We start from the raw sequence: 25,636 nt of genomic DNA on the forward strand, positions 1-25,636 counted from the left end.
GTTTATTGTTTAATAAGAGAAATATCTTTATCGGAAAGGATGTTTGCATGTCTGCCTCTATGTGTATAAAAGCATGTATATGTGTGTGCATATACAAAATAGTTAATACCTCTTTCCAGATGTCCAGATGAATATTGAGTGTAGCTTATAGTTGCTCTTCTAATGATGTAAAGTCTAAAAAAACACCAAAGATTTGCATTTGGATGAGAAAGAAAATACTCGATTATATCTTTTTTAAAAAAAACACAACATCATATAAATTGCTTAAAATCTCTTAGTTTATCTTAAACTACAAATTATTAGAAGAAAATTGTATGATTGTTTTAGAATGGTTTTTATAATATGTATTTTTATAAACCTTGCAATAATACAGAAAGTTGGCAAATTAGTCCCATTACAGACAATGGAAAATGAAAGAATTGTCAGAGCAACATCAAAACAGCTATTTTCTAAAATTTGAAATGGAAAGACTGGTTTTATTTGAAAATTCCGTTATTAGGTTTCTAATGTGAAAATTATAGTGAGAAGGAAATAGATAGTGTTAAATAGCATTTTGTGTGTTTTCTTATAGTTGTACTCCAGGGAGTCTTATTTTGTGCATTCAAACGTGCCTTATTTTGTTATGCAGTTCCGTGAGGTAGAACAAAGTGGAATAATGCAGAAATTGTAAAACTGCAAGCAGAAAAGCATAACTACATGCAATATTTTGATTGAAATTAAAATTGTATTCAAAGATAGAACAACGATTAAATGAAAATATGTTATAAATTAATCTCTTAGTGGTGAATCACACTAGCCTTAAAAGTTGAACAGCTCCGGCATTTATTTACATTTTGGGACTCATTATAAACTTGTCTTCAAAAGTTCTAAAGTTTAGCAAAAAGAAAGGGGGAGAAACTGTTGCTGGCTTTCTGACAATGGCAGGGAGTGTGTTAAACCAGTGTAAAATTCAATTAAACTGTCTAGCCAGGTTTTTGAAGCTGAAATGCAGACCCTCTCAGTTAAGCTTCTTATTTTCCTGTGACCGACACCAGTGGTTACTGTGTTATGCCAAAATCAACAGGCTGTAAAGCACCTTGTTTCATGCTCCCAGCTGATCAATATTTTTATTTTCCAGGCTTGCCCAGAAATATGGAGGCAGTATCACCTAACAGTAAGTAGAAACACCTTTTTATTTTGTCCCACACCTGGCCTATTTACTCTTCTGTGAACGGCTGACCATAAAATAGAGACAAGGATCTTTTGAAGAAAGTTAATAAAATATCGAAGGAGAGTTAGAAAAGAAGAATGCAAGAATATCTATGCTATTTTTTTTTCTTCCGTGTTCTTCTAAACAGTTTGTGCAATAGAAATCACCTGTGGTAACACCCTGTCGGTTTGCTGGTTATAGCTTCTTCAGAAGTACATAACAAGAATGAAAAGTCTCCTTTAAACACCAACAATATCAGTAGGCATATTGTGGACACTACAGGAACTGTTATAGTTTCACTGTTCTTGTGATTAGTTGCTTTGATGAGATACCAAAATTAGAAATAAAACAGATTTTTGATATCTGTTTATGAGGAAGTTTATAAAGCACAGTCAGAACGTACTAAAAAACTTTCACTTTAAGTGACTATTAATAGTATGTATATTTGTGGTAAACCATGCAAAGTTCGGTCTTCATGATTTATCTAACTATATCTGAATTTGTCATGGAAAGTTAGAATAGCTGTTGGCAAATCATAAAGAGATGAACTGGCTCAAGAACAGAACTTATTTGTGAACTGTTTTTTCTTAATTAGAAGAAAATATAGTTGATAGATGGATGATACATATGGCCACAACAGTAATTTTGAGTTCCCCTATTTTTCTCTATACTTTCGTATGAACTATTTCTTTTTAATCTTATATACTTTTTACAATAATACATTTCTGAAATTTCCTTGATTGTGCATTTGTTGGCAGAATCAGAGATGGCTTAAATAGGCATCATTATATTATGATGTAGTTTCTCTATTCAAATAGGAATTTAATATGGAGAAACTACTTAGATTATTATTTGGCTATTTTAATCTTAAGGCTGCAAGAAGTATCACTTCTAAAAAAGTTTTTAGATGAATTAATAAACTTTCATTTAATACTGTCTTTTGGATTCTGAAAAGAAAGGATACAATCTGCTTGTGTGATTCTGATACAGGACTTTATATTTTTTATTGGTTCCCATATTGATAGAATAGAACAGAATATTCTCTATTAGCCAAATGTGATTAGACACACACAAGGAATTGCAAATACATTAAAAACAATGTGTTATCTATCTAAATTGTTTTCAAAGAACATCATAAAATGAACACTACAAAATACAAAATGTGAAGCTGTTTATATGGATGTACCATGGGCATCTTTACATTAGTCCTCAAAATTATGAAATAACTACTAATTCATATTTGAATTTATATGCTCATGTTAAAACAATACATTCCACATTTATCTAAGTACAGTTGAATCGAGTTGTAATATTTTGCAATAAACCAGAATATGAAGTATATAGGAAATCTGCAAAAGGAAAACAAATTTAGTGTAACATACTAATATATACCATGTAGATAATCTTTTAATCCTACTTATTATGCATGTTTATTAAAGGGTTATATAAAATGTGTGGTTATTTTCTCATGCATAAGCAAAATGTCTCTAATTAATTGCTATGAATGCTTCAGATCAATAGAACATATTTGTTATTTCTGAGACTTTGTAAATTTTATTCATTTTGCTCTCTTACTAAGAGAAGGGGTGCCATCTATTGACTCACTGTGGTTACCACAGTCAAAATCATATTACCAATAACAATGGCTAAATAAAGTAGCTGATAGTTATGGATTGCCTTTATCCTTTTTCTGACATTTTTGGCACACCAAAAATCTTGGTGACATTTTCAGAGTGCTGCCAGAATGAAAAGTGAAATAAGAGATTTGGAAAGCATAGAAGATTAAGACATGATACTGTAAATGAATACATATAGTTTTAAACAAACACATACCATAAATCATATCCTTTTTTATATTATGCATATTAAACATAAATTCAGATTATTTCATAAATAGCGATGTGCTATTTTCAGGATTTTCTACGACTCATAAGGTATGTACCCTTCAGCCTACATTAACATATTTTTTACATGTGAGTTGCAAATCTATCCACACTGCATTTTCCATTAGGTAGGTAAGACCTCTATCCATTTCATCTGGCTTAGAAGCACCTTACTTTCCCTGGTCTTCTTGACTTCCTATATATCATACTAACATTAAGGAAAACATATGACAGTTTTAGATGGATTTTATATTGATGAAAGATGAGTCCCTATGGTCTTATCAATGCAGAGAACTGTTGGCCTTGAGTACACATTGTTTGGGATTCAGAAGGGTATATATGCATCAGAAAGGTGATGGTTGATTCTCCCTTCCACTAGCTGCCCTTAAGGCTTGCAAAAAGAGTGGAGAAGGATGCTGTCTAGGAACCATGAGAGGCTGCTGACAAAAGATGAAGATTAGAACCATGTATGTACGTATGATGCTGTGGAAACGAATCATAATAGCACCATTACAATATATATCCTCCTAATTGTGGAAACGAATCATAATAGCACCATTACAATATATATCCTCCTAATTGAATGTTCCACTGCTTCAACTAGTAGAGCATCCTGGAAAATCAGTGATGATTATATACCAGTCACTCTACCTGGCTTTGTGCTTTCTGACTACTTTTTTTATTCATATACTTACAGATTGTCTTTTGATCATAATATTTTCAAGAAGATGTATGGGAGGGACAGTAATATAATTTAAGCTGTGAACAAAGACCACTTTCTTTCATTCAGAGTTGCCCACAGTGATCCAAAATAGCAGTATTCAGCTCTATTTTAATTATAATACAATTATAATTGTCAGGTTAAACAGCTTTAATATTGTGATGTTTTCAAAATTGTATTATTTTTTTCCACTAAAGTCTTATGTTAATTTATTAAAAAATGCCAGCCATACTGTGTTGGGTAGGATATCTTAGAATAAAACATGTATTGCGTCTTCATTGGAATTAATCATAATCAAAATATGTTTAATTGAGATTTCACATGTACAGCAGGTGTCATATAAAGCCAGGTAAATCTTATAAAATTATGTTTATATGTTATATCAATCCTTTTCAAGGAAAGAGATTATCATCCATTTTAAAATGGCAAAGAGTATAATTTATAGATTACATACAAAATTGCATATGCAATAAGAATTGATTTGGTTTAAAATCCTTTAGAGTAAAACGAATTTCAAGCAAAAACAAAGCTTTATCAGCATATGAACCTCTTTCTATTTTACTTGTGATGCTTTTCTTTATATTTAAAGCTATTTGGCAATGGATGTTTTTTTTTTCCCCAGGGGATTATGATTTTTTTCTGTTACCGTGTTTTGTGCATGCACTTTCCCCATGATGACCACCAACACATCATCACAATTTGGCTACTGGACACTGTCATATAACAAGCTTTAAATTCATATTTCTGTTCATATATTAATATTAAAAGAGAACATAGAATTTCTAATTTAATAGATATATTTGAAATACATGATATTACAAACATGCTTTGCTTGTTTAATTTAAATGTAGATTTTTTGACTTTTACACAGTTTTCTTTCAGTCTTCAAGCTAATCCCAGAAATAAGCTCCAAAGAAAAAGATTGAATGACATTACAAGTAAATGTGCCCAGCTTTGTTGTACTGAGAACTCTTCAGTTTTATTGTTTAGAATTTAACTTCAAAATGCTACCCTACAAAATTGAAAATATTTACCACAATATTCTTGGGGGTTGGATGAATGGTGGAACTCATTTGAAATGATTACTAACTTCCATTGATTTTTGTGAAAGAAAAACTTCAGTAATAATAAGATTGGCAGTTAAGAGATACTTTATGTTGAAAATAAAACAACAAATCCTGACTTATTATTTAACCAAAGTGTGTAAATAAATTATAATAGAAAAGATTTGGTAGATAACATATGGTAATTTTTTTCTTTATTTTCTAGGAAACATTGCTTTGCATTTTGAAAATTTTCATTGAAAATGATTAAATATTTTGATATTATCAGAATTTCTTTAGTTACGTTGTACATAAATACATAATAATATCGAATTAATTTCTTAATTCAATCATTAATCCTTTTTTTTTCTAGATTAGAACACTGCTAGAGTACATATTGAAATAGTTTTATCTTCCCAAATAAGTAAAAGTACATTATCTGGTGTGTAACAACAACACTGCTTGCCTACCTCCAATAATGGCAATACCGTAATGAGATGGAATGGCAGCAGTATTTACTTTTACTTCTGCTTTAGATATTACAGCTGTAATTCTGTGTGCATTATTTGGGGAGTAAGTTTCATTTGAATTCAGCAGAACTTGTCACTTAACATGCATGCACTCAATAAATGTTTCCAACATGCTAGTCTTCTATATAAGGCACTTGATAAATTAATAATTCTTATTACATTGAAAATTGAGCTGTCATTTATATGTTGGACTGAGTAAAATGTAAAATAAGTTTGTAAAAAAAAAAGATTTTCCCTAACACAAGACAGCAAACATACATTATACTCCTTCCTTCCCTATTTTCCCCACAATAAGAGTTCTATGAGATGGGTTGGGTTGGGAGAGAGAGTGACTGACCCAAAGTCATCCAGCCGTTTTTCATGCCTGAACCAGCACTAGAACTCACAGTTTCCTGGTTTCTAGCCTGGTGCCTTAACCACTACACCAAACTGGCTATTAATATTATTACAAGTGTTTGAAGTGTTTAATGTATTTAAATATTTACAGAAATTCACTATTAGAAGAGAAAATATTCTGTACATGTTAACATTCCAAAAGCAGATTTTAAGATTACGGTAGGTTGTGGGATGAAAGGGGAGGGAAGTTATCCCTTAATTGGATACATTGGGGAAATTTTCATATTTATTATTTATTTTTGCTTGTTGGTCACTTGTTTCTAAGGATTGGTATACGATACCACTAACGTCCCTTCATGTGTCAAATGTAGTTGCTGACTACAAAAGCTCCTAATAATAATAATAGCAGCAGCAACAATAACAACCATGTTTTTCTATTTTTAATTTGTCTTGTTTACAATGGACTTAGAAATATTTGCTTCCTTTTTGTGCCAATCATGTTTTAAAGGCCAACTTATCTGCCTCTCACTGTGGCAGAATGTGAACGAAAATGTATAGTAAAGACTGATAGTATTGAGACTTAGTTATATTTTTTTATCTGTATTTGGATGACTGTCAAATTTGCACTTATGTTCCCTGATCCAGCAAGTGATACATACATCAGAATTAATTAACCCGCATGGATCTCCTAAACTGGATAAGAGTTATTGTGTCTAAAATTATTTCAAATTATCTGCTTTAAAAATCAGGATTTTCAAAACATGACCAATATTAGAGTATTCTTTTTATTATTCCTATCATAGTTCAGAATAATGATTCTCAATCATTACACATGTTCCAATTTTGTCAAAGTAGCTTGATTGTTAATTTTTAGATCCTCATAAATGTTTGCAAACCTATATGAAATTATTAAAGTAATAATGAGAAAGATAATGTGATACAAAACTTTAAAAAAATGATTAATTCAGCATACTGAGTTAAAAATACACATTTGTTCAAATAAACTTTAATCTTTTCTTAGTTTTTTGGGAGAGAGGGAGAATATAGCTTCTATTTCTGCTGTGATTTTTTGAGGAAATACAATTGTCCTTAGAAGATATGATTCCTTTTTTTTAAATAGATTCTTTAGGTTCCAATTAGGTTGTTTTATGATGACTGATAGGAATTAACAGAACTTGAGATTTAGTTTGACAAAGTATGTCTCCATTATTTGCAGTGAAATAACAATGAGCTACTGCATGTTTTACCTGTCAGACAGGTAAATATTTGTTCTCAATTAGATTATGTGCAAAGCAGTATTGAATACGTTTTAATAAGCCTTCAGGCTTAATATTTTAAATGTTGCATTGTATTACATTAGAAGGATTTAGAATGATTCTTGACTGTAAATATGACCTCTTGTAGTTAGTAATTAGTAATATAAAGTCTTACGTTCATGGATACAGGTTGGTTGTGTTAATATTTTGAGTTACCCTTAAGATGAAAGTACAACATGCAACAAGGAATTTACGTCATAAAAATCAGAAGCGTGAAATATTTTTAGTATATAAATCTATTCAAGATAAATGATTTGCGGTTTTTAAAACATGTCGGCTGAATCTGAATTTCGCATATTAGTTTTTAATTAAAAAAAACTTTTTACATGAAGTAAGCCACTGAATCTAGAACTCAACTGAGGTGTTTTTATTGCCTTCAGTTCAGAATCACATCCTGATGCTGTTGTGAAGGGTATGTCAAAGTGAGATCAAGAAAGTCTGGCTTCAAATAGCTGCTGAATCATGAAGGCCCTATTGCCCTGAGATGAGGTCTACAAAGGCATTGCCAATTGCTTTAGGTTTTTGTTTTGTTGTTTTGAAAAGAAAATCCACTGTTCTGGCTATTTCAGCAATATTTTTGGGGGAGCGGGTAATGGTAGTGTTGCAGAATGTAACATTTTCTGTTTTTTAATCAGATAACACTATTTACAGGCTTATGTGATGGGGAAACAGCACCCTGGAATGGACAATTTGCCCCAGCTGACTCGCCTCGGCCAATTCGCCACAGGACAGTCACTGTAGCCAATTGCCGCGAGATAACTTGCTGTGGGACAATTCAATGCTGGATAATTCAAGAGGGGGACAAGTGAATTGTGAACTCTATGCTCTGGCTTACCCCAGCCTCAAGGACTTCTACCTTGAGAGATTTAAATCTAAAGCAAGACAAGGCCCACTGCAATTTATCTGTCCCTCTCTTGAGTTATTCTGCATGGAATTGTCCTGTAGTGAATTGGCTATGGTGAGTTGTCCTACCTAGACTTACTGCATCCTCTTACAACACTAGTAAATAAACAGATACTGGAAGTTCCTGTGATTGTACAGTTGAAGTCTTGAGAATCAACATCACATAGGATTTCATAGCCAAATATAAAACAACAGTATTTTTTTCATTTTGTTGTAAAGTAATGCCAAAACTATAATTGTTTGCAGAAGATTATGCAGAAGAATAAGACTTCACTGTGTGTCAGAAACTGTCACAAGCACATCCTTAATCATACAAAAAACAGCACTGACTTCCTAATTTTCATTCTTACCATTCTTGGTAATATTACCAAAATATAAAGTAAGTATTATTACTTTTGCTCTGTCTTTTCTGTTTTTCCTGTGTTGGGTGAAAAATAGTGCAAGACAAAGTCATGGCAAAGATGAAGAATAAGTGAATAAGCTTATAATCTAAGGGAATTGGTATTAAGTGTTATAAATTGGATGAGGATGGGAACAAGAGATTCCTGGAATGTTTTAATGGTGGCTCATGTTCTGCTTTTTGCACTTACAAACCAGACTTGAGTTCAGAGGGACTTCAAACAAGTATGGTTAGTTCTTATTAAATGAAACCTCAAATGAGCTGAAGTCCTTTTCTCCAAGTAATAGCTTCTAAGGTGGTTTATATTTTCATTGATGGCTGAGAGGGATTTCTAACACAGATAGTTTGTCATTGTCTCATGTTGAGAAAACATTTTTTTCACAGCAAAGATACAATATCACATACAAGCTTGTGTTCCTTTGGCCCCCAAACAAAGTGTTTGTCTCTTTGATTTCAGGAATCTAGAAGAAATCACTTGAAAGGAGTATTTTGGCCAAAGAACTTCATTTTGCTACCCATTATTATTGTTTTGATGAATACCTAGTAGCAAACAGAAAAGTGCCTACTTGCAGCTGCTTCTTTCTCTTTGTAGGTTGTATGCACTGAATTGTAGCCATAGATTCCCCCTGCCCCCATAAAAGGAATTTCTATTCACAGAAGGAACACTGAGCATAGAAAAAGCATTTTAATGTATAAGCTTTCTCTGAGAATAGATTAAAAATTTGGATCCAGAGCCTTACATCAACAAGATTTTCCATGAATTCTGATGGTGTTCTCTAAACAGGAGTCCTTCTGTTAATCTTTCCTTCAGTGGACATCCTCTCTAGCTGAAATGGAGAGTAATTTGCTATCTACTCATATATATTTTTTTGAGATCCTATATTTCTTAAAGAGTTCCTTCATTCTCTATAGGTCATTTTCAGGGCTGCAACAGAAAGTCAATATTGTAAGTACTCTTTCTATAAGCAAAATTCTGTCCCAGATCAAAATTGTTTTATTTTACGGTAAATTAAAATGTTTCCCCTTAATTTTGTGTGTATATGTATATGCATTTTACAATAAAATCATTTATAGGTAAGTTAAATTTGTCCAACTCCAGAGTTGGGGGATTATTTTTATATGTAAGTAGATCAAAAGTTATTTTATGAAAAAAAAATCTCCCGTGGTTTTCCTTTGTATAAATGCAAATGGAAGTTTGGAAAAGCATAAATCAGTTCCTAGAGATATTTAAACTTTTTGCCCTCTTATTCCCCAATGTGAACATCAGATGTCACATTTCTATTTGCCTTTGGAGTTTTGTTAAGTTCAAAAGTATCTGTTTCTAATTAGAAGCCTGATTGCTTGTTGAATATATTATTCCTTTTTGTTGAGAAAGTTGACTCCTCTCTTTCTTTGCCAAACTTAAAGCTATAGATGTTATGCAGTAACATCCCAAAATTCCATGAGTGTACAATATTTACTCAAATCTAGAACAAGGAATGATTTTGCAATTTTTTTTCTGTATAAAAATTTAGACCTATATGGATCTACATCAGATAGCCAGTGAAATTATGTGTACATTCATATAAAAGTTTGAGAGGAACTGGAATAGAAGATCTGAAATATAACTGGTATAAGCTAAGTATTCCAAATCACTTAATCAAGAATAGTTATCCTTTTTGCCATATCAAAATATGTGATTTGCTGTTATCTTTTCTGCCCTGTGTATAAGTACCTACCTCTAGATGAAAAGTCTACGTGCTTGAATATTCCTGTCTTCTCTGAAAGATTAGAAAGTGTAGTGTAAAAATGATTCAAACACAATAGCTTTTAAAAAGGAATAGTGAGGTTTTTAAAAATTGACCCAATTTCACCAGAGCTGGTGAAAAAACAGGATGAATTTAATGGGGATAAAGTATTGATATAGAAGCTAGTTTGATCTAGTACAGGCATGTCCGACCTGTGGCCCCACAAAGTAATTTCTTTATAATAAAAATATAAAAAATAAAGGAAGTTCGTTATTTATATACAATACCTTAACTATATTATATATTTTGTATGTGGCCCAAGACAATTCCTCTTCATTGTTGTAGCCCAGACAAACCAAAAGGTTGGACGCACCTGGTGTTGTGGTTAAGGCACCTGACTAGAAACCAGGAAAATTAATTCTAATACAGCCTTATGCATGAAAGACAGCTGGATGACTTTGGGCCAGTCACTATCTCTCAGCCCAATTCATAAACTGAAAGGAAGTCTACAGAAAGTGTAAAGTAAAAATCAAATTATACAAATAGATCAGCTATGTGTTGAGAGTATTGACAGATAACTGCCAAAGCTAGCTTTCATAGCTTCAACAAATCTATATAGGGACATTACCCCAGTGTGGAGTTCACGTTATAATGAAAATAATTCATCCAACAAGAAGCAAAAAGTATTACACTGAAGCTGCCAGCTTTTAGTAAAATGAATGTAGCGCATGCTTGCAAATTTCATAGCAAGTTCATTTGCTTCCGGTCTCATGCAATGAAAAGAAGTGGTAAAAGAAATGAGCATGCCTCCCATACCCTGAAATGTCCACACAACGTGGATGGGTGTAGTGGCACCAAGAAGAGGAGTGGCCAGGGGTTTTCAAAATATATCTAGGCCTGGTAGTTGAGCACTTCTACTAGCCAATTCTGAAATTCAATTTTACCATGATACAGTATATGGTAAAGTAATATATGCATTTATTCTATGCATACATTTTCCAAATGCTAATTATATAACATTTATTTTTTTCTTTTAGTCCATGCTTCACATTTTATAGCTTTTAATTTTCCCGTGTCCTATTAGTGCTTTAAAATGTAATATTTAGAAGTCATGGAGACACATGCCTATTTTTCATGCACAGTGAAAGTATAATTGGAAGAAGTGCAATGAAAATTATTGATTTTGGACAATAAGATGTTTTCTTTACTTTTTATTTACAAAACTACAACTTGATCTTTTTTTCTTCCTGAACTCATCTGTATCATAACTGCAGGTTATTTTATTGACATTTTATTAAATTCAGTGGTAACTTCTGCAGTTTTAGATGCAACTTGTAAAACATATTGCACATATTTGCCCAACTGAAGTTGATGAATATGACTTATCAAACAGAATGAAACAGATCGCTGATCTGAAATGCAACATTTCATTTTAAATTAAAAATTCACAGGCAAAATAAACTAGTAGCGCAAGTAGGAAATTAGACAAAGAAAAGGAAAATAGTATTTTGTCCATTCTAATTTTGTTTCTTTGCTTCTCACTAATTTCCATTTCCTTATTGATAGTTACCAAAAACGCTTTCAGGTGTAATATTTTTCTCTGATACCAGAAATTGCAGGTTTAAACATAATAAAAATCTAGCTTCTGCTCCATTAAACCTGTTTTAAAATGGGGTTTCGTTATTTGCTTCCAGATGAGGTTGCCCATTACATGTTCATCTTATGGAAAAAGCATGATAATAGCCAGTGCCAAGAGGTGCACTCTACCAGTATTACTATATGCCTATCGCAGAAGAAATACAGTATGATTCTGGTCAAGAATTGAATTGGATTCCCAAGGAAGGTGTAGCCACCAAGGGAAACCTCATGTCACTCTAACTAGCCAATGGAAGCTAAATATTCTTCTTATAAAGCCCTTGTAAGTCTTTCAGTATCGTCTGTTCTCTTAATGTATGCCTTTTTTATGCCAGTGAAGGAAGTTACATTAACCAGCACAATGTAGAGTGACTGCAAGTAAATGTCCATGTAAACCCTGTCATGATATAAATCAATATTTGGTAGTTTAAATTGGATGAATAGATAGCTGCTTATCTCCAGCTGGATTATTTCATAGCAAAAGGAATTTTAGAGTCCTCTTTTAGTGGAGCCCTTTGGCCTCTTCTTTTACCTACGTTAGATGACAATAAATGAACTGTTTCCAATTTTAAAATCTTTGCTGGAGAATACCTCTCTTGATGGATCCTACTATAATTTAGGATTTATTCATCAATTTCATACCTTAAATAAAAGCAAGTTCAAAAATTGTTGACTGGCCCTTCCCACCAGGACTTTTTCTATGTTAGTTGTCTGTGGCAACTGCCTCTATAGCCAGGTTCTGTTTTGGCTTTATTCTGGTCTCTTACCCTTAATCTGAAGACTGTGATTCTTGGCCAAATACTTAACATGCTATTTTATGCTTTTTTATTTGATCTAATTTATTGGAAGCCTCACCTCAATCACTGGAAGGGCTGATGCCACCTTAGCAAAATGACTAGAATTTGTTGTGTTCATTAGTTTTCAATGCTTTGTTTTTTTCTGAACATTTTTCTGGTTTTTTTCAAGAAACATTTGGATTCATTTCCCATGAGAGACCACATAACAGTTCTTTTTTTATATATATATCCAACTTGTACAGCAATTAAAATGGTTTTTTATCCTCAATTCAATAATTAATTAAATTAATTCTTAGTTTATTTGTGGAAAAAACGCATGGAATAGTCTTTCATAATGACCCCCAATTGTATGAATTGCGTTTTTTAAGTTGGCTTGAAAGCGTTTTTCCAATACATACTTTTTGCTAATTGGAACATGATAAACCATGGACAGAGTTCTCTAATTTGTTAGGCTACACATGCTAACAGGAAGAGTTGTCAGTGTGTATTAATTTAATGTATTTTAAATGTTCAGCCAAAATTCTAGTTGAGTGTTCAATGCAGTCCAGCCAACCTTCAATCATAGTAAATTTTATTTTACCTTAGTTAATTAAATGTTCTGCTTTTCAGATCATATTGCCTCAGGAAGTGACTTGTGTCAGTAAGGAATTCACTGTAGAACAGACATGTCAAACTCGCGACATCACGTGACATTGCGCGACGTATCGGAGCTTTTTTGCCATTGCCGGCAATGGGGTGGGCGCGGCTCCGGTATGATGAAACCAGCCCGCGGGCCGGCAGTTTGACACCCCTGCTGTAGAGTTAGTAGCATACACTATGTATTAATGGAAAAGATGAAACATATTCTGAGATTTTTAAAGAAAGTTGCAAAACGAGAAAGGAAAAATATTAAAAAACCTAATCTGTTCAACAGTGCAAAGGTGCTTTCTTTAGAAAAGTGTTTTCTCTTTGGTGTCTTTAAGTGTTGATTCCTGGTGACTACCTGGACAGGTTCCTCAAGTTTCCTTGACAAGATTTTTCAGAAATGGCTTGCTCTTGCCTCCTTCCTAAGGCTGAGAAAGAATGAGTGGCCCAAGGTCATCCAGCTGATTTTATGTAGGACTAGAACTCATGACCTTCTGGTTTCTAACTCAGTGCCTTAACCAGGGGTAGGCAACTTTGCTCTTTTATGACTCGTGGACTTCAACTCCCAGAATTCCTGAGCTAGCCATGCTGGCTCAGGAATTCTGGGAGTTGAAGTCCACGAGTCATAAAAGAGCCAAGGTTGCCTACCCCTGCCCTTAACCATTATACCAAAGAGACTGTCTCTTAGAGAAGGTACAAGTGACATTTCTGGACTGAGTGCAACATATAGTATGCTGGGGGCCACATTTTTTCTTTCCCCCATTCCCCAAGTAAGATTAAGGCAGAGAAGTGGATTGGGCCAGGAAAAATGCTCACATTTTTAAAAAATTAAACATTTAATTTATTACAGTTACTAAATACAATTAATGTTATGGACAACATGCAGCCATCCCTGGCTGATAAAGTCAGAAAAGCAAGGTCAGAATTACTAATTGTTTGGGGGATCATCAGGAAATAGTAACGTTGGCTAGGCTAGGAAGTTAAAGCAAATTTCAGAAAAAGGCAAGGGAAAACGTCTTCCATGTTGTTTCCGCAAAAACTGTATTCCACAAAAACTAATACAGCAGAAGTTGAGCTCAACCTGAAGACTTTGCCTTAACACAATTATTCCCTATGCATTTAATAATTTTCATCTTTCATAGAAATAGTGCAGATATTTACTAGTCTTCTGGCCATTGGCAGAATGCTTGCTCTTTTGACTTTGCTATTAGCAGTCACAGCAGACGTCTTTCTGGCAGCTGTTTGTTAACATCTGCACTGTATCCAGATACCGAAATTCTAGTTAAGCAGAGAGCTATCAACTTCTGCAACAGAGTTTGGAAGTTATGCTAACGTAGATTCATTAATCCTCATAGTTGTAACCTGCACCCACTGCAATGTGTACTCTGCGGTAACCCGCTTAAGATAGTACACTATTAACCTTGAAAGCCCCCAGGCCTTTCCCATCAAAAGGCAGAGCATTTTGGCTTTGTCCCCATCTAGAAATCATAATGTTGCAGCAGTCCTGCTTTCTTTAAAAACAAAACAAAACAAAATGCAGCCCTTGGCTGTGAAAATGTTCATTTCTTATCTTAAATCATCAGTATTTATTGACAGCATGCAATTTCTGTAGAGTTTGGGGTTTTTTCCCCTCCCAAATTCCAAATGCGGTTTGGGCAAAAATCATGTTAATGTTCATAGAGCTCTTTTGTCAAAAAAAAGGCACAGGGATTCTTCACTAGCTCAAAAGCAGCTTTGCATTTTAGTGATCCTAAAATGGCTACTGGGTTTGGAAGTAAGCTGGTTTATTTCTAGCTCAGCTGCGTGTAACTGGAAATGCAAAAAAAAAAACCCCAAAAGAAAGGAATTTTTTTTTTTGCAGCAGGTGAAGCTCAGCTAAGCTTGTGGGCAAGACATTTCCCCTTTGGAGAGAACTCTTGTTTTAAAGGAGGTCCTTTAAAGCAAGGGTCTCCAACCTTGGCAACTTTAAGACTTGTGGAAGCTGGCTGAGGAATTCTGGGAGTTGAAGTCTACAAGTCTTAAAGTTGCCAAAGTTGAGGACCCCTGCTTTAAAGGGAATGCTGGCCTGATTTGCGAGAAATGAAATTAATAAGAACATTGTTTTCCCCCTTTGCTTTGAACATTGTATGTCCAAGACACTTCTAGTGATTTTTATTATAGTACCTGCCACCATAAAACCACCTTCTAAATTGTGAAACTGAAAAGATATTTGATTGCTACAGGATCAGCAATAATGAAATGTGTTTTTGGTCTTGTTTTTTTTTTTTTTCAGTTCTGGTGGGAAAATAGCATTGGTTGGCTAGTTGTCTGGCTGTACAGTTATGGGCCCTGTGACTCCCAAGCTCTCTAGGCAGCTTACAATTAAAAATATGAAATGCAAGGTATCAACTTTCACTCTGTTCCAGACCTGAGAGAATAGCCAGGTCTTTAATAGTTTCCAGAATGCCATGGGAGCTATCTAGATTTCAGGGGAGGGGGTATCATTCTAGAGGGCACACTTGTTTCAGTAAAGGCATACTTTCTGAATCCACAAGTTGACCCAGAGACTGCCCATTTTGCCCAGTCACACCAGTTTTTATGTCTCCAGCATGCTATACAAATTACAGGTCTAACTGGTGTGAAGGCCACTGGCAGGTACTGTGCATATCGAACTACATCTGTTTGTTTGTTTGTTTATTCATACATACAATTTGTATGTCTGTCTGTCTGGATAGTGGCAATGATTCTGGGTAGTGTACAAAGTGAAAACAATAATTAAAACAGGTCAAATAATGAATGTCTGAGTGGCAAATAGCAATTCCCACTTAACAGTGGTATAACTCACCTAACTTCGTGGCCTAAGCACTTTTTGGAAAGATTGGAGATGAAAAAGATAGAAAATATCCTCAATTCTGTCCGATGTGTTGATTCTTTTGTTAATGGACACATTGAAGAAGGAATGATTGTGAAAATAGTTTGTTGCCAGTTTAGCATTTACACCTGGTGTTTTCTTAATGAAGTGAAAGATTGTCATTATAACTAGTTGCTACTGTATATGCCAATTCTACTTCTAAGCTTACTTCAGATTTACTGATTGCTTCCCAATCAGTAAATTTTTAGTCTCGTAACTGTATGTCATCTTATTTTTTTCTATGTTGAATCAGTGTTCAATAGATTGCCTTGATATATTCTACTATTTATACAATTTGAGTACCTGATCTACATTGCTTCTTCCTGAATTAGATGATTATTAGGCAAACTCTAACAATTACTTTTTTGAAAGGCAGAAAACATTTCCATTTGATAGCTTTCCAAAATATATTTTACACATCATGATTCTTACAGAAATGCCTACTTTGGTTTTGATGGAAGCATTGATTTGTTTCAGAAATAATGTATAGTATTATATATTCAGATTTTTTTGAAATTTAGTTAGTTTTAATTTTAAAAATTATATGTATAGATACAAAGATATAAGTGCATTCAGAAAGTATTCATTTTCTGAATGCACTTTACTTTTGTCAATTTTGTTATGCTGCAACCTGATTCTACAGTTGTTGAAATTCATTTTTTCTCATTACGCTACACTCAGTATTCCATAATGACAAAGTGAAAACAGAATTTTAGAAATGTCTGTAAATTTATTAAAAAGAAAAAACTGAAATATTACATTGCTATTAAGGATTCAGACCCTTTGCAACAACAGTTGAAATTTAGCTCAGGTGCCTCCCATTTCTCTTGATTGTTGCTGACATGTTTCTACATCTTGATTGGAGTCAATCTATGGCAGAGGCTTCAAACTTGGCCCTTTTATGACTTGTGGACTTCAACTCCCAGAATTCCTCAGCCAGCTTTGGAGTTTGCAAAAAAAGTACCTGAAGGACTCTCAGACTGTGAGAAACAAGATTCTCTAGTCTGATGAAGCCAAGATTGAACTGTTTGGCTTCCATTCTAAATGTTACCAGGCACCGCTCATTACTTGCCCAGTACCATCCCAGCAGTGAAGCATGGTGGTGGCAGCTTCATGTTGTGGGGGTGTTTTTCAGCAACAGGGACTGGGAGATTGGTCAGAGTTGAGGGAAAGCTGAATGGAACAAAGTACTGGGATATCCTCAATGAAAACCTGTTCCACAGCACTCAGGACCGCAGACTGAGCCGAAGGTTAATTTTCCAACATGACAATGATCCTAAGCACACAGCTAAGACAACACAGGAGTGGCTCTAGGATATTCACTCTGTGAATATCCTAGAGTGGCCCAGACAGAGCCCTGACTTGAACCCTATCGAACATCTCTGGAGAGACCTGAAAATGGCTCTCCACCGATGGTTGCCATCCAGCCTGACTGAGCTTGAGAGGATTTGCAAGGAAGAATGGCAGAAAATCCCCCAATCCAGGTGTGCAAAGCTTGTGTCTCACCCAAAAAGAATTGAGGCTGAAACTGTTGCCAAAGATGCTTCAATAAAGTACTAAGTGAAGGGTCTGAATACTTATGCCAATGTGATTTTTCAGTTTTTTCTTTTTAATACATTTACAGAGATTTCTAAAATTTTGTTTTCAGTTTGTCATTATGGGGTACTGCGTATAGATTAATGAGAAAAAAATTTCAACAATGCACTGTAGATATAGTACCATTTTATTCAATATGGCCTCATGCCATGATTTGGGGCTTCATACTGACCTTGGTGAGAAACAAGATATTGTTTCTTGTTTCAGATAAGCATTTGGCTAGATTTAGGAAGGTTATTAGATTCTCAAGTAGTTTTCATTATATACTTATTTATTTATTTGCTGCCTATCTCACCATGGAGCTACTCTAGGCGGCTTACAAGAATACAAAAAAGAAAAAAATGAAAAAGTGTAAATAAAACAGAAGTAAAATAATAGAACAATAAAATAGAAAATGAAAAAGAACACAAGAAAAATATATCAATATGATAACAAATGTATATAAACTTTAATATGTTTAGGATAGCTAAATATATTTTAGCTAAAGGCAGATCTCCCTTATGAAAGTATTCTTGGGACAGGTAGTCACCACTGGATATATCAAGATATAGAACAAACAATAGATGATGTAGATAGATAAGAGTCTAAATCATTGTAACCTCACTAGAGATTGAACGGTCATACAAATGGACCACTATTTTCTTATCCATATGAGAGGTAGAGTATAATTTACCACTTATCTTGAACAAATGATTCTTATTGAAAGAATCTTATGCTTGCTTTATATCTCTGAAATTCCAATTTACTACTAACAGGGCAATTAGAATATTTTTATTTATTTAGTATTCAAAGTATGTTGAAGTCTTCCAGAATCAAAAGCCTGTCTTTATGCTGGGGGAGATTTATGGTGGGAATTTTTTAAAATTATTTTGTTTATTATGAAACGGGAATGAAACATTACATTCTCCTATTTGAACCTCCTAATATAACCAAGAAAGAAAATCCATCTCATATTCTGCTGCATCTCATGATGTGGTTAAAATTATAAGCCCACTAATGTGGGGTAGAAAGAAGATACATTTATCAAAGCATTGTTCATTATAGAATTGCCTCTATAAACCAAACACAAATAGATTGGTATATGGAATATCCATCATGTTTGCATTTGTAGGTTAGATCTGGTTTGAAATTATTTTGATTGCTACCTATATTAAATAGTGCAGCCCAAGTATAGCATAACATGCATTGGATGGCTTTAATTATGATATAAGAGGGCTATGTGGAAAAAAAAGAATATTTTTTTGCACCTGTTACTTTCTTGTGGTGTATTCATTCGTTTTTTTTCCCTAACTGAACAAATATGTTAACACGCAGTTCCCTTTTATTAAAAAAAATGCAAATGCTTTTCATATTATGGGTTATTTTTGTCATTTCCTGCATAGTAAAAATATGGCTAAGTGCAGGGTGTCAAAAACTAGAAATATACTTGGGATTTGCCTAACTGTTCAGTGCATATTAACCAAATATTTTCATTATGTACATCTGTTACTTTTAAAGGCATTGTAGAAACATTTGTGCGGCTAATTTATAAATGCATGTGCATATTAGGAAGATTCTAAAATATAATTACAATTACAGTTGAACTTGTGTTCCTATATAACGGATGTTAGTTTCCTTCATAAACCCATCTTTCCTCTCTCACACCCATATTTCCAATCAACATCAAAGCTCATAGTCCTTTCCCATCCTCTTAGTTAAAAGGGGTCCTTTGTGAACCAGGCCATTTGTCCATCATTGTTTGAGGTCCAAACACTGGCAAAATGCTCTGTCACTGATCCAGAGTGTTGTGAATGGCAGCTCCACACTGACAATTGCAAGTGGTGCCTAGAAATATTCCTGAGAGGATTATTTAACCTTTCAATTTAGGGGGCACAAAGCCCGGCTGATTAATGAACTTTCTGATGGATGCTGATAAGCGGATCTGTTTCTTTATTTCCTCTAAAAGTGATTTTTTCCTTCTTCCCCATATTACTATAATCTTGAACATAAAATGTGGCAAATAGATTAAAAAAAAAAACAGCACTGGAGTTTATCTGGTTGGCAAACTGGAGGAGCTAAATTAAAATTGGTAATGAAAGCGGTGGCTGGCTTTTTTAAAATGTGGTATGTATTTTGAAGAGACTGCCTCCCCTCTTTGCTTGGTAGTGACTCTGCTTTGGTACACAGTCTGGACTGGTTTCTGTTATCCACCCCTCACCCCCCCAAAAATGAGTTGTGTTATCTGGATGACTGCAGACACATATGCATCCCCCTTTCTCACTGCATGGGCAGACAAGGTCGATAGCATTACAAGGTATTTGTGGCAGTGCTTGTTTCAGTTTTCAGAACTGCCAGTTTCCAGCCAGATTTGAATTACAAAAGAAGAAGCTGGCATGAAAATTGAAAGGGTTTATCGGCTAGTCTGAAGCCTCATAGCACATTGCTTATTTATGCAGTCCATTTGCTCCAGGAATGTTTTTTTTAAGAGGGGGGAAATACATTTTTTAATAAGGTCATAAAGACCCAGATATGTTTAAGATGGCAAAATAAAATATAGATAGATACCTGTATCTTTCAATGAAACGATTTCATTTAATGTTGCACATTAATTTAGAAGAGCATTTATGTTGCTGTCATAAATGTGAATGTTTAGTTTGCGTGTACAGGTAGTCTCTAAGGATTAAGCCAGATATCTCAGCTTCTTGACTTAACATTTAAAATAGAAACAAAGTTCACAGCTCCATAAGAAATGATTGAAATTTTAATGCACCACCTTGTTTAAATAATTCTTTCATTCCATGTGAAATAGCTATGCAACATTGAACAGGTGGCATGCCCTTTAGGGAAAAATAAAGTTTTGTTTTATCATGAAGATTTAAGATTAGCAATGTAGAAGTGTTTACAGGCGAAAGAAAGAGAGAGAGAGAGAGAGAGAGAGAGAGAGAGAGAAAGAAAGAAAGGCAAGAAGGAAAGAAAGAAAGAAAGAAAGAAAGAAAGAAAGAAAGAAAGAAAGAAAGAAAGAAAGAAAGAAAGAAAGAAAGAAAGAAAAAGAAAGAAAGATAAAATCATATAGATGATATTATAAACCAGTGTTCTGGAGTTTGACTTATATATACAAATTACATAATATTTCATTGTAAGGATTGTTTATGAATTAGAAGATTTTTGAGAGCTAATATTTGTATGATTAGGGTTAGAAAGATTTTTTCATTTATTTTATTTCCAAATTTTACATTTGGTATTCCAATTTAAAATTCTGCCAAATCAAAATTTACCACAGCAAAAATTGGAAGAAGCCACAGAAATAGATTTCATTCTGACCTTTAGATACACATATTTAAATATTTTGCTGTATAATCTATTTCACTGGGAATCACAATTAAATAGAATTATTATCATGTTCCATCTTCAGATCAAAGTTTACAATATGAATATAATTTGCAAGGAAAAAACTTTTAGAGAATTTTTTTTGGATTTCAGTATTAAAATAATATATTATGTATTCAGTTATTTTACCATCAGCATTTTTATCTGAAATTAAGATTGTTAAACCTCACATTTCTTCAATAGGTGTTTATTAAATTTCCATAAGGATTTTTTATATCTATGTGCTTTAATGATGCTATCACTTGGTTTTTACTTTTTTAAAAAAGCAACATCAGAAGAGCCATTCTGTTCTATTATGTATATAATGTTTTTAAACAATCTTCCCAACTAAAGAATTCTTCAGTAGAAAGGGAATCTCTGGGCTGCAAGATATGTTTAACAACATACTCATAAACTGCATATATAGGGTTAAAAATTATAGAAATAAAAATTTGAAAAAAGCAAAAGATATGAAAAGATAACAGAAAAAGTGAGAAGCAGTAAAAGTTAAGGAAAAAGAAAGAAAAAAATTACCTAAAGAAGTGACTTCGTTACAAAGTTACAAACATAATTATTATCATTTCCACTTCCAAAATTATATATCATGGTTCCCTTTTTCCCATAAAAAAATATGGGATTTTTAATCAGTAAATCCTGACATTATCAGTTTTATCCATTTTCAGCAAAGGTTTCCAAAGTTTTGTAAAAATTGTTCCTTCCCTAATCAGACAAGTTTAGTTTGGCCATAACAACAAGTTCTTCCATCTTCACAATCCAGTTCTTCATGGTTGGTATTTCTACATTTTTTCAATCTTTGTGCCAATCTTTTAGTACTTTCTCATGAGAGCATGTAGTATTTAATTCATTCATTCAAAGGAATTAGATATAAACAAAGGCCATAAAAATACAACTCTTCCCTTTGTTTAAAATCTTTTATAATATAAACATTAATTTGCTTTTAGCTGTAAGTTAATTTTTAAATTCTTGTAGTTTTCCCTTTTTGTTCTCTGTTAGACACACTGTGGTTCATAGGAACATTCACAAGATGGTCCAATTAAACTGCTACCCAAAGATCTCTTTTAGCTTTTAAGGAATAATAACCCAAAGTTAGAAAGTGAGGTTGGATTAATGTGTCCATTAAAAACTATGCTTGAGGCTGCAAGCCTTATCTTCCCTCGGTTCCTAGTGCTATGCTTCCAAGATGCACGATCCCTTTGGGTCTTGCAGGCTTTCTCGTGAGGAGCTGCCTTCTGGAGAATGTGTGGGCAATCTCTCCACCTTCCACACACGTCTTCAAACATCACCAACTACAGTAGGCATCCCAAGGGCTTTAATCTAATATCATAAATACTTTTAGTACTTCAAAAGATCCTCACTTTTCTTCAGTAGCATATTGAGTGCCATTCAACCTCCAAGGCACCATATCATCAATCATTTTATCTCGTGTATATTTCTTAGTAAAATACAGAAATAATTTACTTTTGCCTTTTCCTTCACAATATGAAATTATGCCATTGGTATTGTCACTAAAGAGATTATCTACCTCCAGCAACGTCATACACTGCTGCTATCCAATCCTGCTTGGGCACCTGTATTGTTGGGCAGTTGAGTTGACTTTTATGCCTGGGTGGCCCTGCTGGGAGTATATTTTGTTGGTGTACATTCTTTGCTCATAGTCTTGAGAGCACCCTTCATCTGCACCCTTCTGCTGCAATGAGACAGTAAAATAGGATTGGGGGTCAGGTGACCAGGGAGAAAGCGATCTTTACAATAAAAAGAAATTGTCATGGCTCCAATAGATGAAACCCATTAAAGAACTTTAAGGCAAGAATTCTTCCTTAGAGAACATTTTATTCAGGAAACAAAGTATCGGCACTACATAGTTGAACCCAAAACTAGATTCCGTTCCCCAAGATACAAAGTAACAAGTTGCAAGTCCCACCCCCACAAAGCAGTCATAAATCACATTCTCCAATTAGCCCAGAGCGCAGGCTCTCTCCCCAGCTCCTCAGCCCGCCAAAATGTTATCGGTTTGTGTTCTTGAGTTCCCACAGAGCTGCATTGTTATTAATAGTAATAATAATAATGGCTAGTTGAGCTCAAGCATTCACCCCATCCCCCCTTCAACATTTAATTTCTAAACAGAAGAAAAAGCATGTTAAAAGCAAAGTAAAAATGGCTGCAATTTGCATCAGTTGTCAGAGCAGGAACATCCAATGTTACAGCATTGACATAAATTACAAACAGCTGAGAATATAAACTCACTTTTCAAAACAAAACATAACAATTCTCAACTCAAGGATATGTTATATATTGTTTCATTCTTCCCCAGTTTATTGTTAATCAGGCCTATAACATACATTATCTTGTTTCTTTCTTCCAGGCCTTTCATATTAAAATAGCTACTCCTATATTCTGGTAAGAGGCTGTTTAGATCTTAGTTGAGTGTAGGATAAAGACCATATTGGAGTAGATGATTAATCATTTTTACATAGAACTAATATTTCTACTGGTTTTACATTATGGATTTATTTCCTTGACCAGAAAATGTATTGGGCCATTCATTAGCTATCATTTAAGATCAGTATCTATTTCTATATATCTATCTTCAATTCCCCTTCCAGTTTTATTTCATTCTATTCTTTTCTTTTTAGGAATATCCCTGAAAGATATTCAACATCACCATTGCAGTCCAGAATCCAGAATTAGAACAATCATGCAAAAATAGCAGTGAATAGCATAAAGCTCTGGGCCTACTTAGTTCATCACTAAATCAGTTCCTGAAGATTTATTTGGCAAAGACTACAAGCTTTAGCACAAAATGTGGCAATATTGGGTGTAACAGCTGAGTCAATATCTGTCAAATACGTATCATCTTTTAGTTTGAAATGGACTGATGTTTAGTATGTAGGGCAAATTCTGTGATGGTGCGATCTGTGCAATACAACGTGAGTCAGTTTCAATATCTTTTGTACCTCTAGGGCAAATCTTATCTCCCACAGGATTATTACAGCATATACTCTCTAAGACCGCTGATGGCATAATATGAGGCAAGCCAACTTAAAAGCTATGTGTAGCTTCATTGTGTTTAGATGGATAAAGACAAGGAATCTGGCCAGTAGGATAAAATAAAAATTAAAAACAAGAACAACCACCTCCAGATTAGAGGGCGATCATTTAGCCAAATCCATTTGACACTCATAAGCTAGCTATTTAATAATTAGTTTGGCTTTTTCAAACGCCAATGATAATAAAGTTTCAGGGGGAATCCGATGAAGCCAGTTAGGCTTCTGCATAACTGTACTAAGTAGACCAGGAGTGGGCAACTATGACCCCTTTATGACCTGTTGACTTCAACTCCCAAAATTCCTGAGCCAGTAATTCTGGGAGTTGAAGTCCACAGATGTAAAGGAGCCATAGGTGTTCTCCTAGAACAGTGGTTCTCAACCTTTTTAATGCCGCGACCCCAACCGGTTGTAAGTCGAGGACTAAACCGGTCGTAAGTCGAGGACTAAACCGGTCGTAAGTCGAGGACTACCCAACCGGTCATAAGTCGAGGACTTTCCCTGCCCAGGAGCACCGCGCATGTGTGGTTCCGCCCCCTGCGCCAGCCGAGGCGTAGCTGGCAAGCGGCAGAAACGGAGCAGGCCGACTACCAGCTGGCCCAGCCCAAGGGAGGTAAGGCACCCGCCGGAAAAGGAAAAAAAAAATGGCGGACAAAAAAAATGGCGGACAGTCTTGCTTGGCGACCCCCATGAAATGGTCGATCGACCCCAAATGGGGTCCCGACCCACAGGTTGAGAACCACTGTCCTAGAAGTAGATTGAAATAATCAGTCAGACTAAGAACTGCTAAACCTACCAGAATACCTAAAATGTAGCCTCAATTAAAATCTTTACTGAAAGAATAAGAACTGAAGTGTGACAGTCTGGGATGTCCTCAGGTGATGGCTTGATCATTCTAATACCTTGTTTTAACTCTTTTAAAGCAGCAATTCCCAACCTTTGTGGCTTGGCGGGGGAGAGAAGGGGAGAGAGGGGAACTGGGCTGTTTGAGCAGCTGGCCGGTGCACACATGTGCAGCTCAACTTGTATGAGTGGCAGGCCAGCAGGCACACGCTCATGCAGCTCAACTTGTGCATGCCAGCCCGCCACTCACATGGCCCAGTGCCAAATAGGCCACAGGTCAGCACTGGGCCATGGCCCAGGATGGGGAACCCCTGCTTTAAATCACATATTGCAAGGGAGCCTGTCTCTGAATATTTCTTGGTTATATATTTCTCATTTTCCCTGCATTGTTTAAATACTATTATTCTTGTAATGGATTTCCCTGGTTGGGTAATTTCCTCAGGTGTTCTTCTCTGGAGAAATTTTTAAAAAATATCTAGCCCTGGAATAGAGAAAATTAATCATGTCTGGTTCTAGGTGTCTGAGTTTCCACCACTGTTCTTGTGTTTTCCAAGATAATTCTTTAGTACAATGGTTCTCAACTTTTCCTTCACCACGGCCCACCAAGACTTAATTCAATATTTAAATCATAACATTTCTTCAAGCCTTTGTAGGGGGGATGTTCTTAATACTTTTTGAAGAGTGAAGGTAGCATAGTGAGCAGAACTGCATTTACGTCTATGTGGTGGGATAAATTTTGGAGTGAATTTTATATTTTAAAAACTATGTGCCTATCTTGTAATATTTGTAATAT

The 25,636-nt window shown here is 34.6% G+C and overlaps 1 protein-coding gene across 1 annotated transcript in view; it reads left to right on the plus strand.

Annotated features, from left to right (window-relative positions):
- ZCCHC7 (zinc finger CCHC-type containing 7) overlaps nucleotides 1-25,636 on the plus strand; it is a gene marked incomplete in the record, with an annotated part of 147,572 nt that overhangs the window by 106,886 nt on the left and 15,050 nt on the right. The window contains 1 exon segment of the mRNA XM_015820229.2: nucleotides 1,118-1,153. Within this exon segment, the coding sequence (XP_015675715.1) occupies nucleotides 1,118-1,153 (36 nt within the window).

The sequence above is a fragment of the Protobothrops mucrosquamatus genome, unplaced genomic scaffold (genome assembly GCF_001527695.2).
Source record: "Protobothrops mucrosquamatus isolate PMUCROS unplaced genomic scaffold, P.Mucros_1.0 scaffold1096, whole genome shotgun sequence".
In the NCBI taxonomy this organism is placed as follows: Eukaryota; Metazoa; Chordata; class Lepidosauria; order Squamata; family Viperidae; genus Protobothrops; species Protobothrops mucrosquamatus.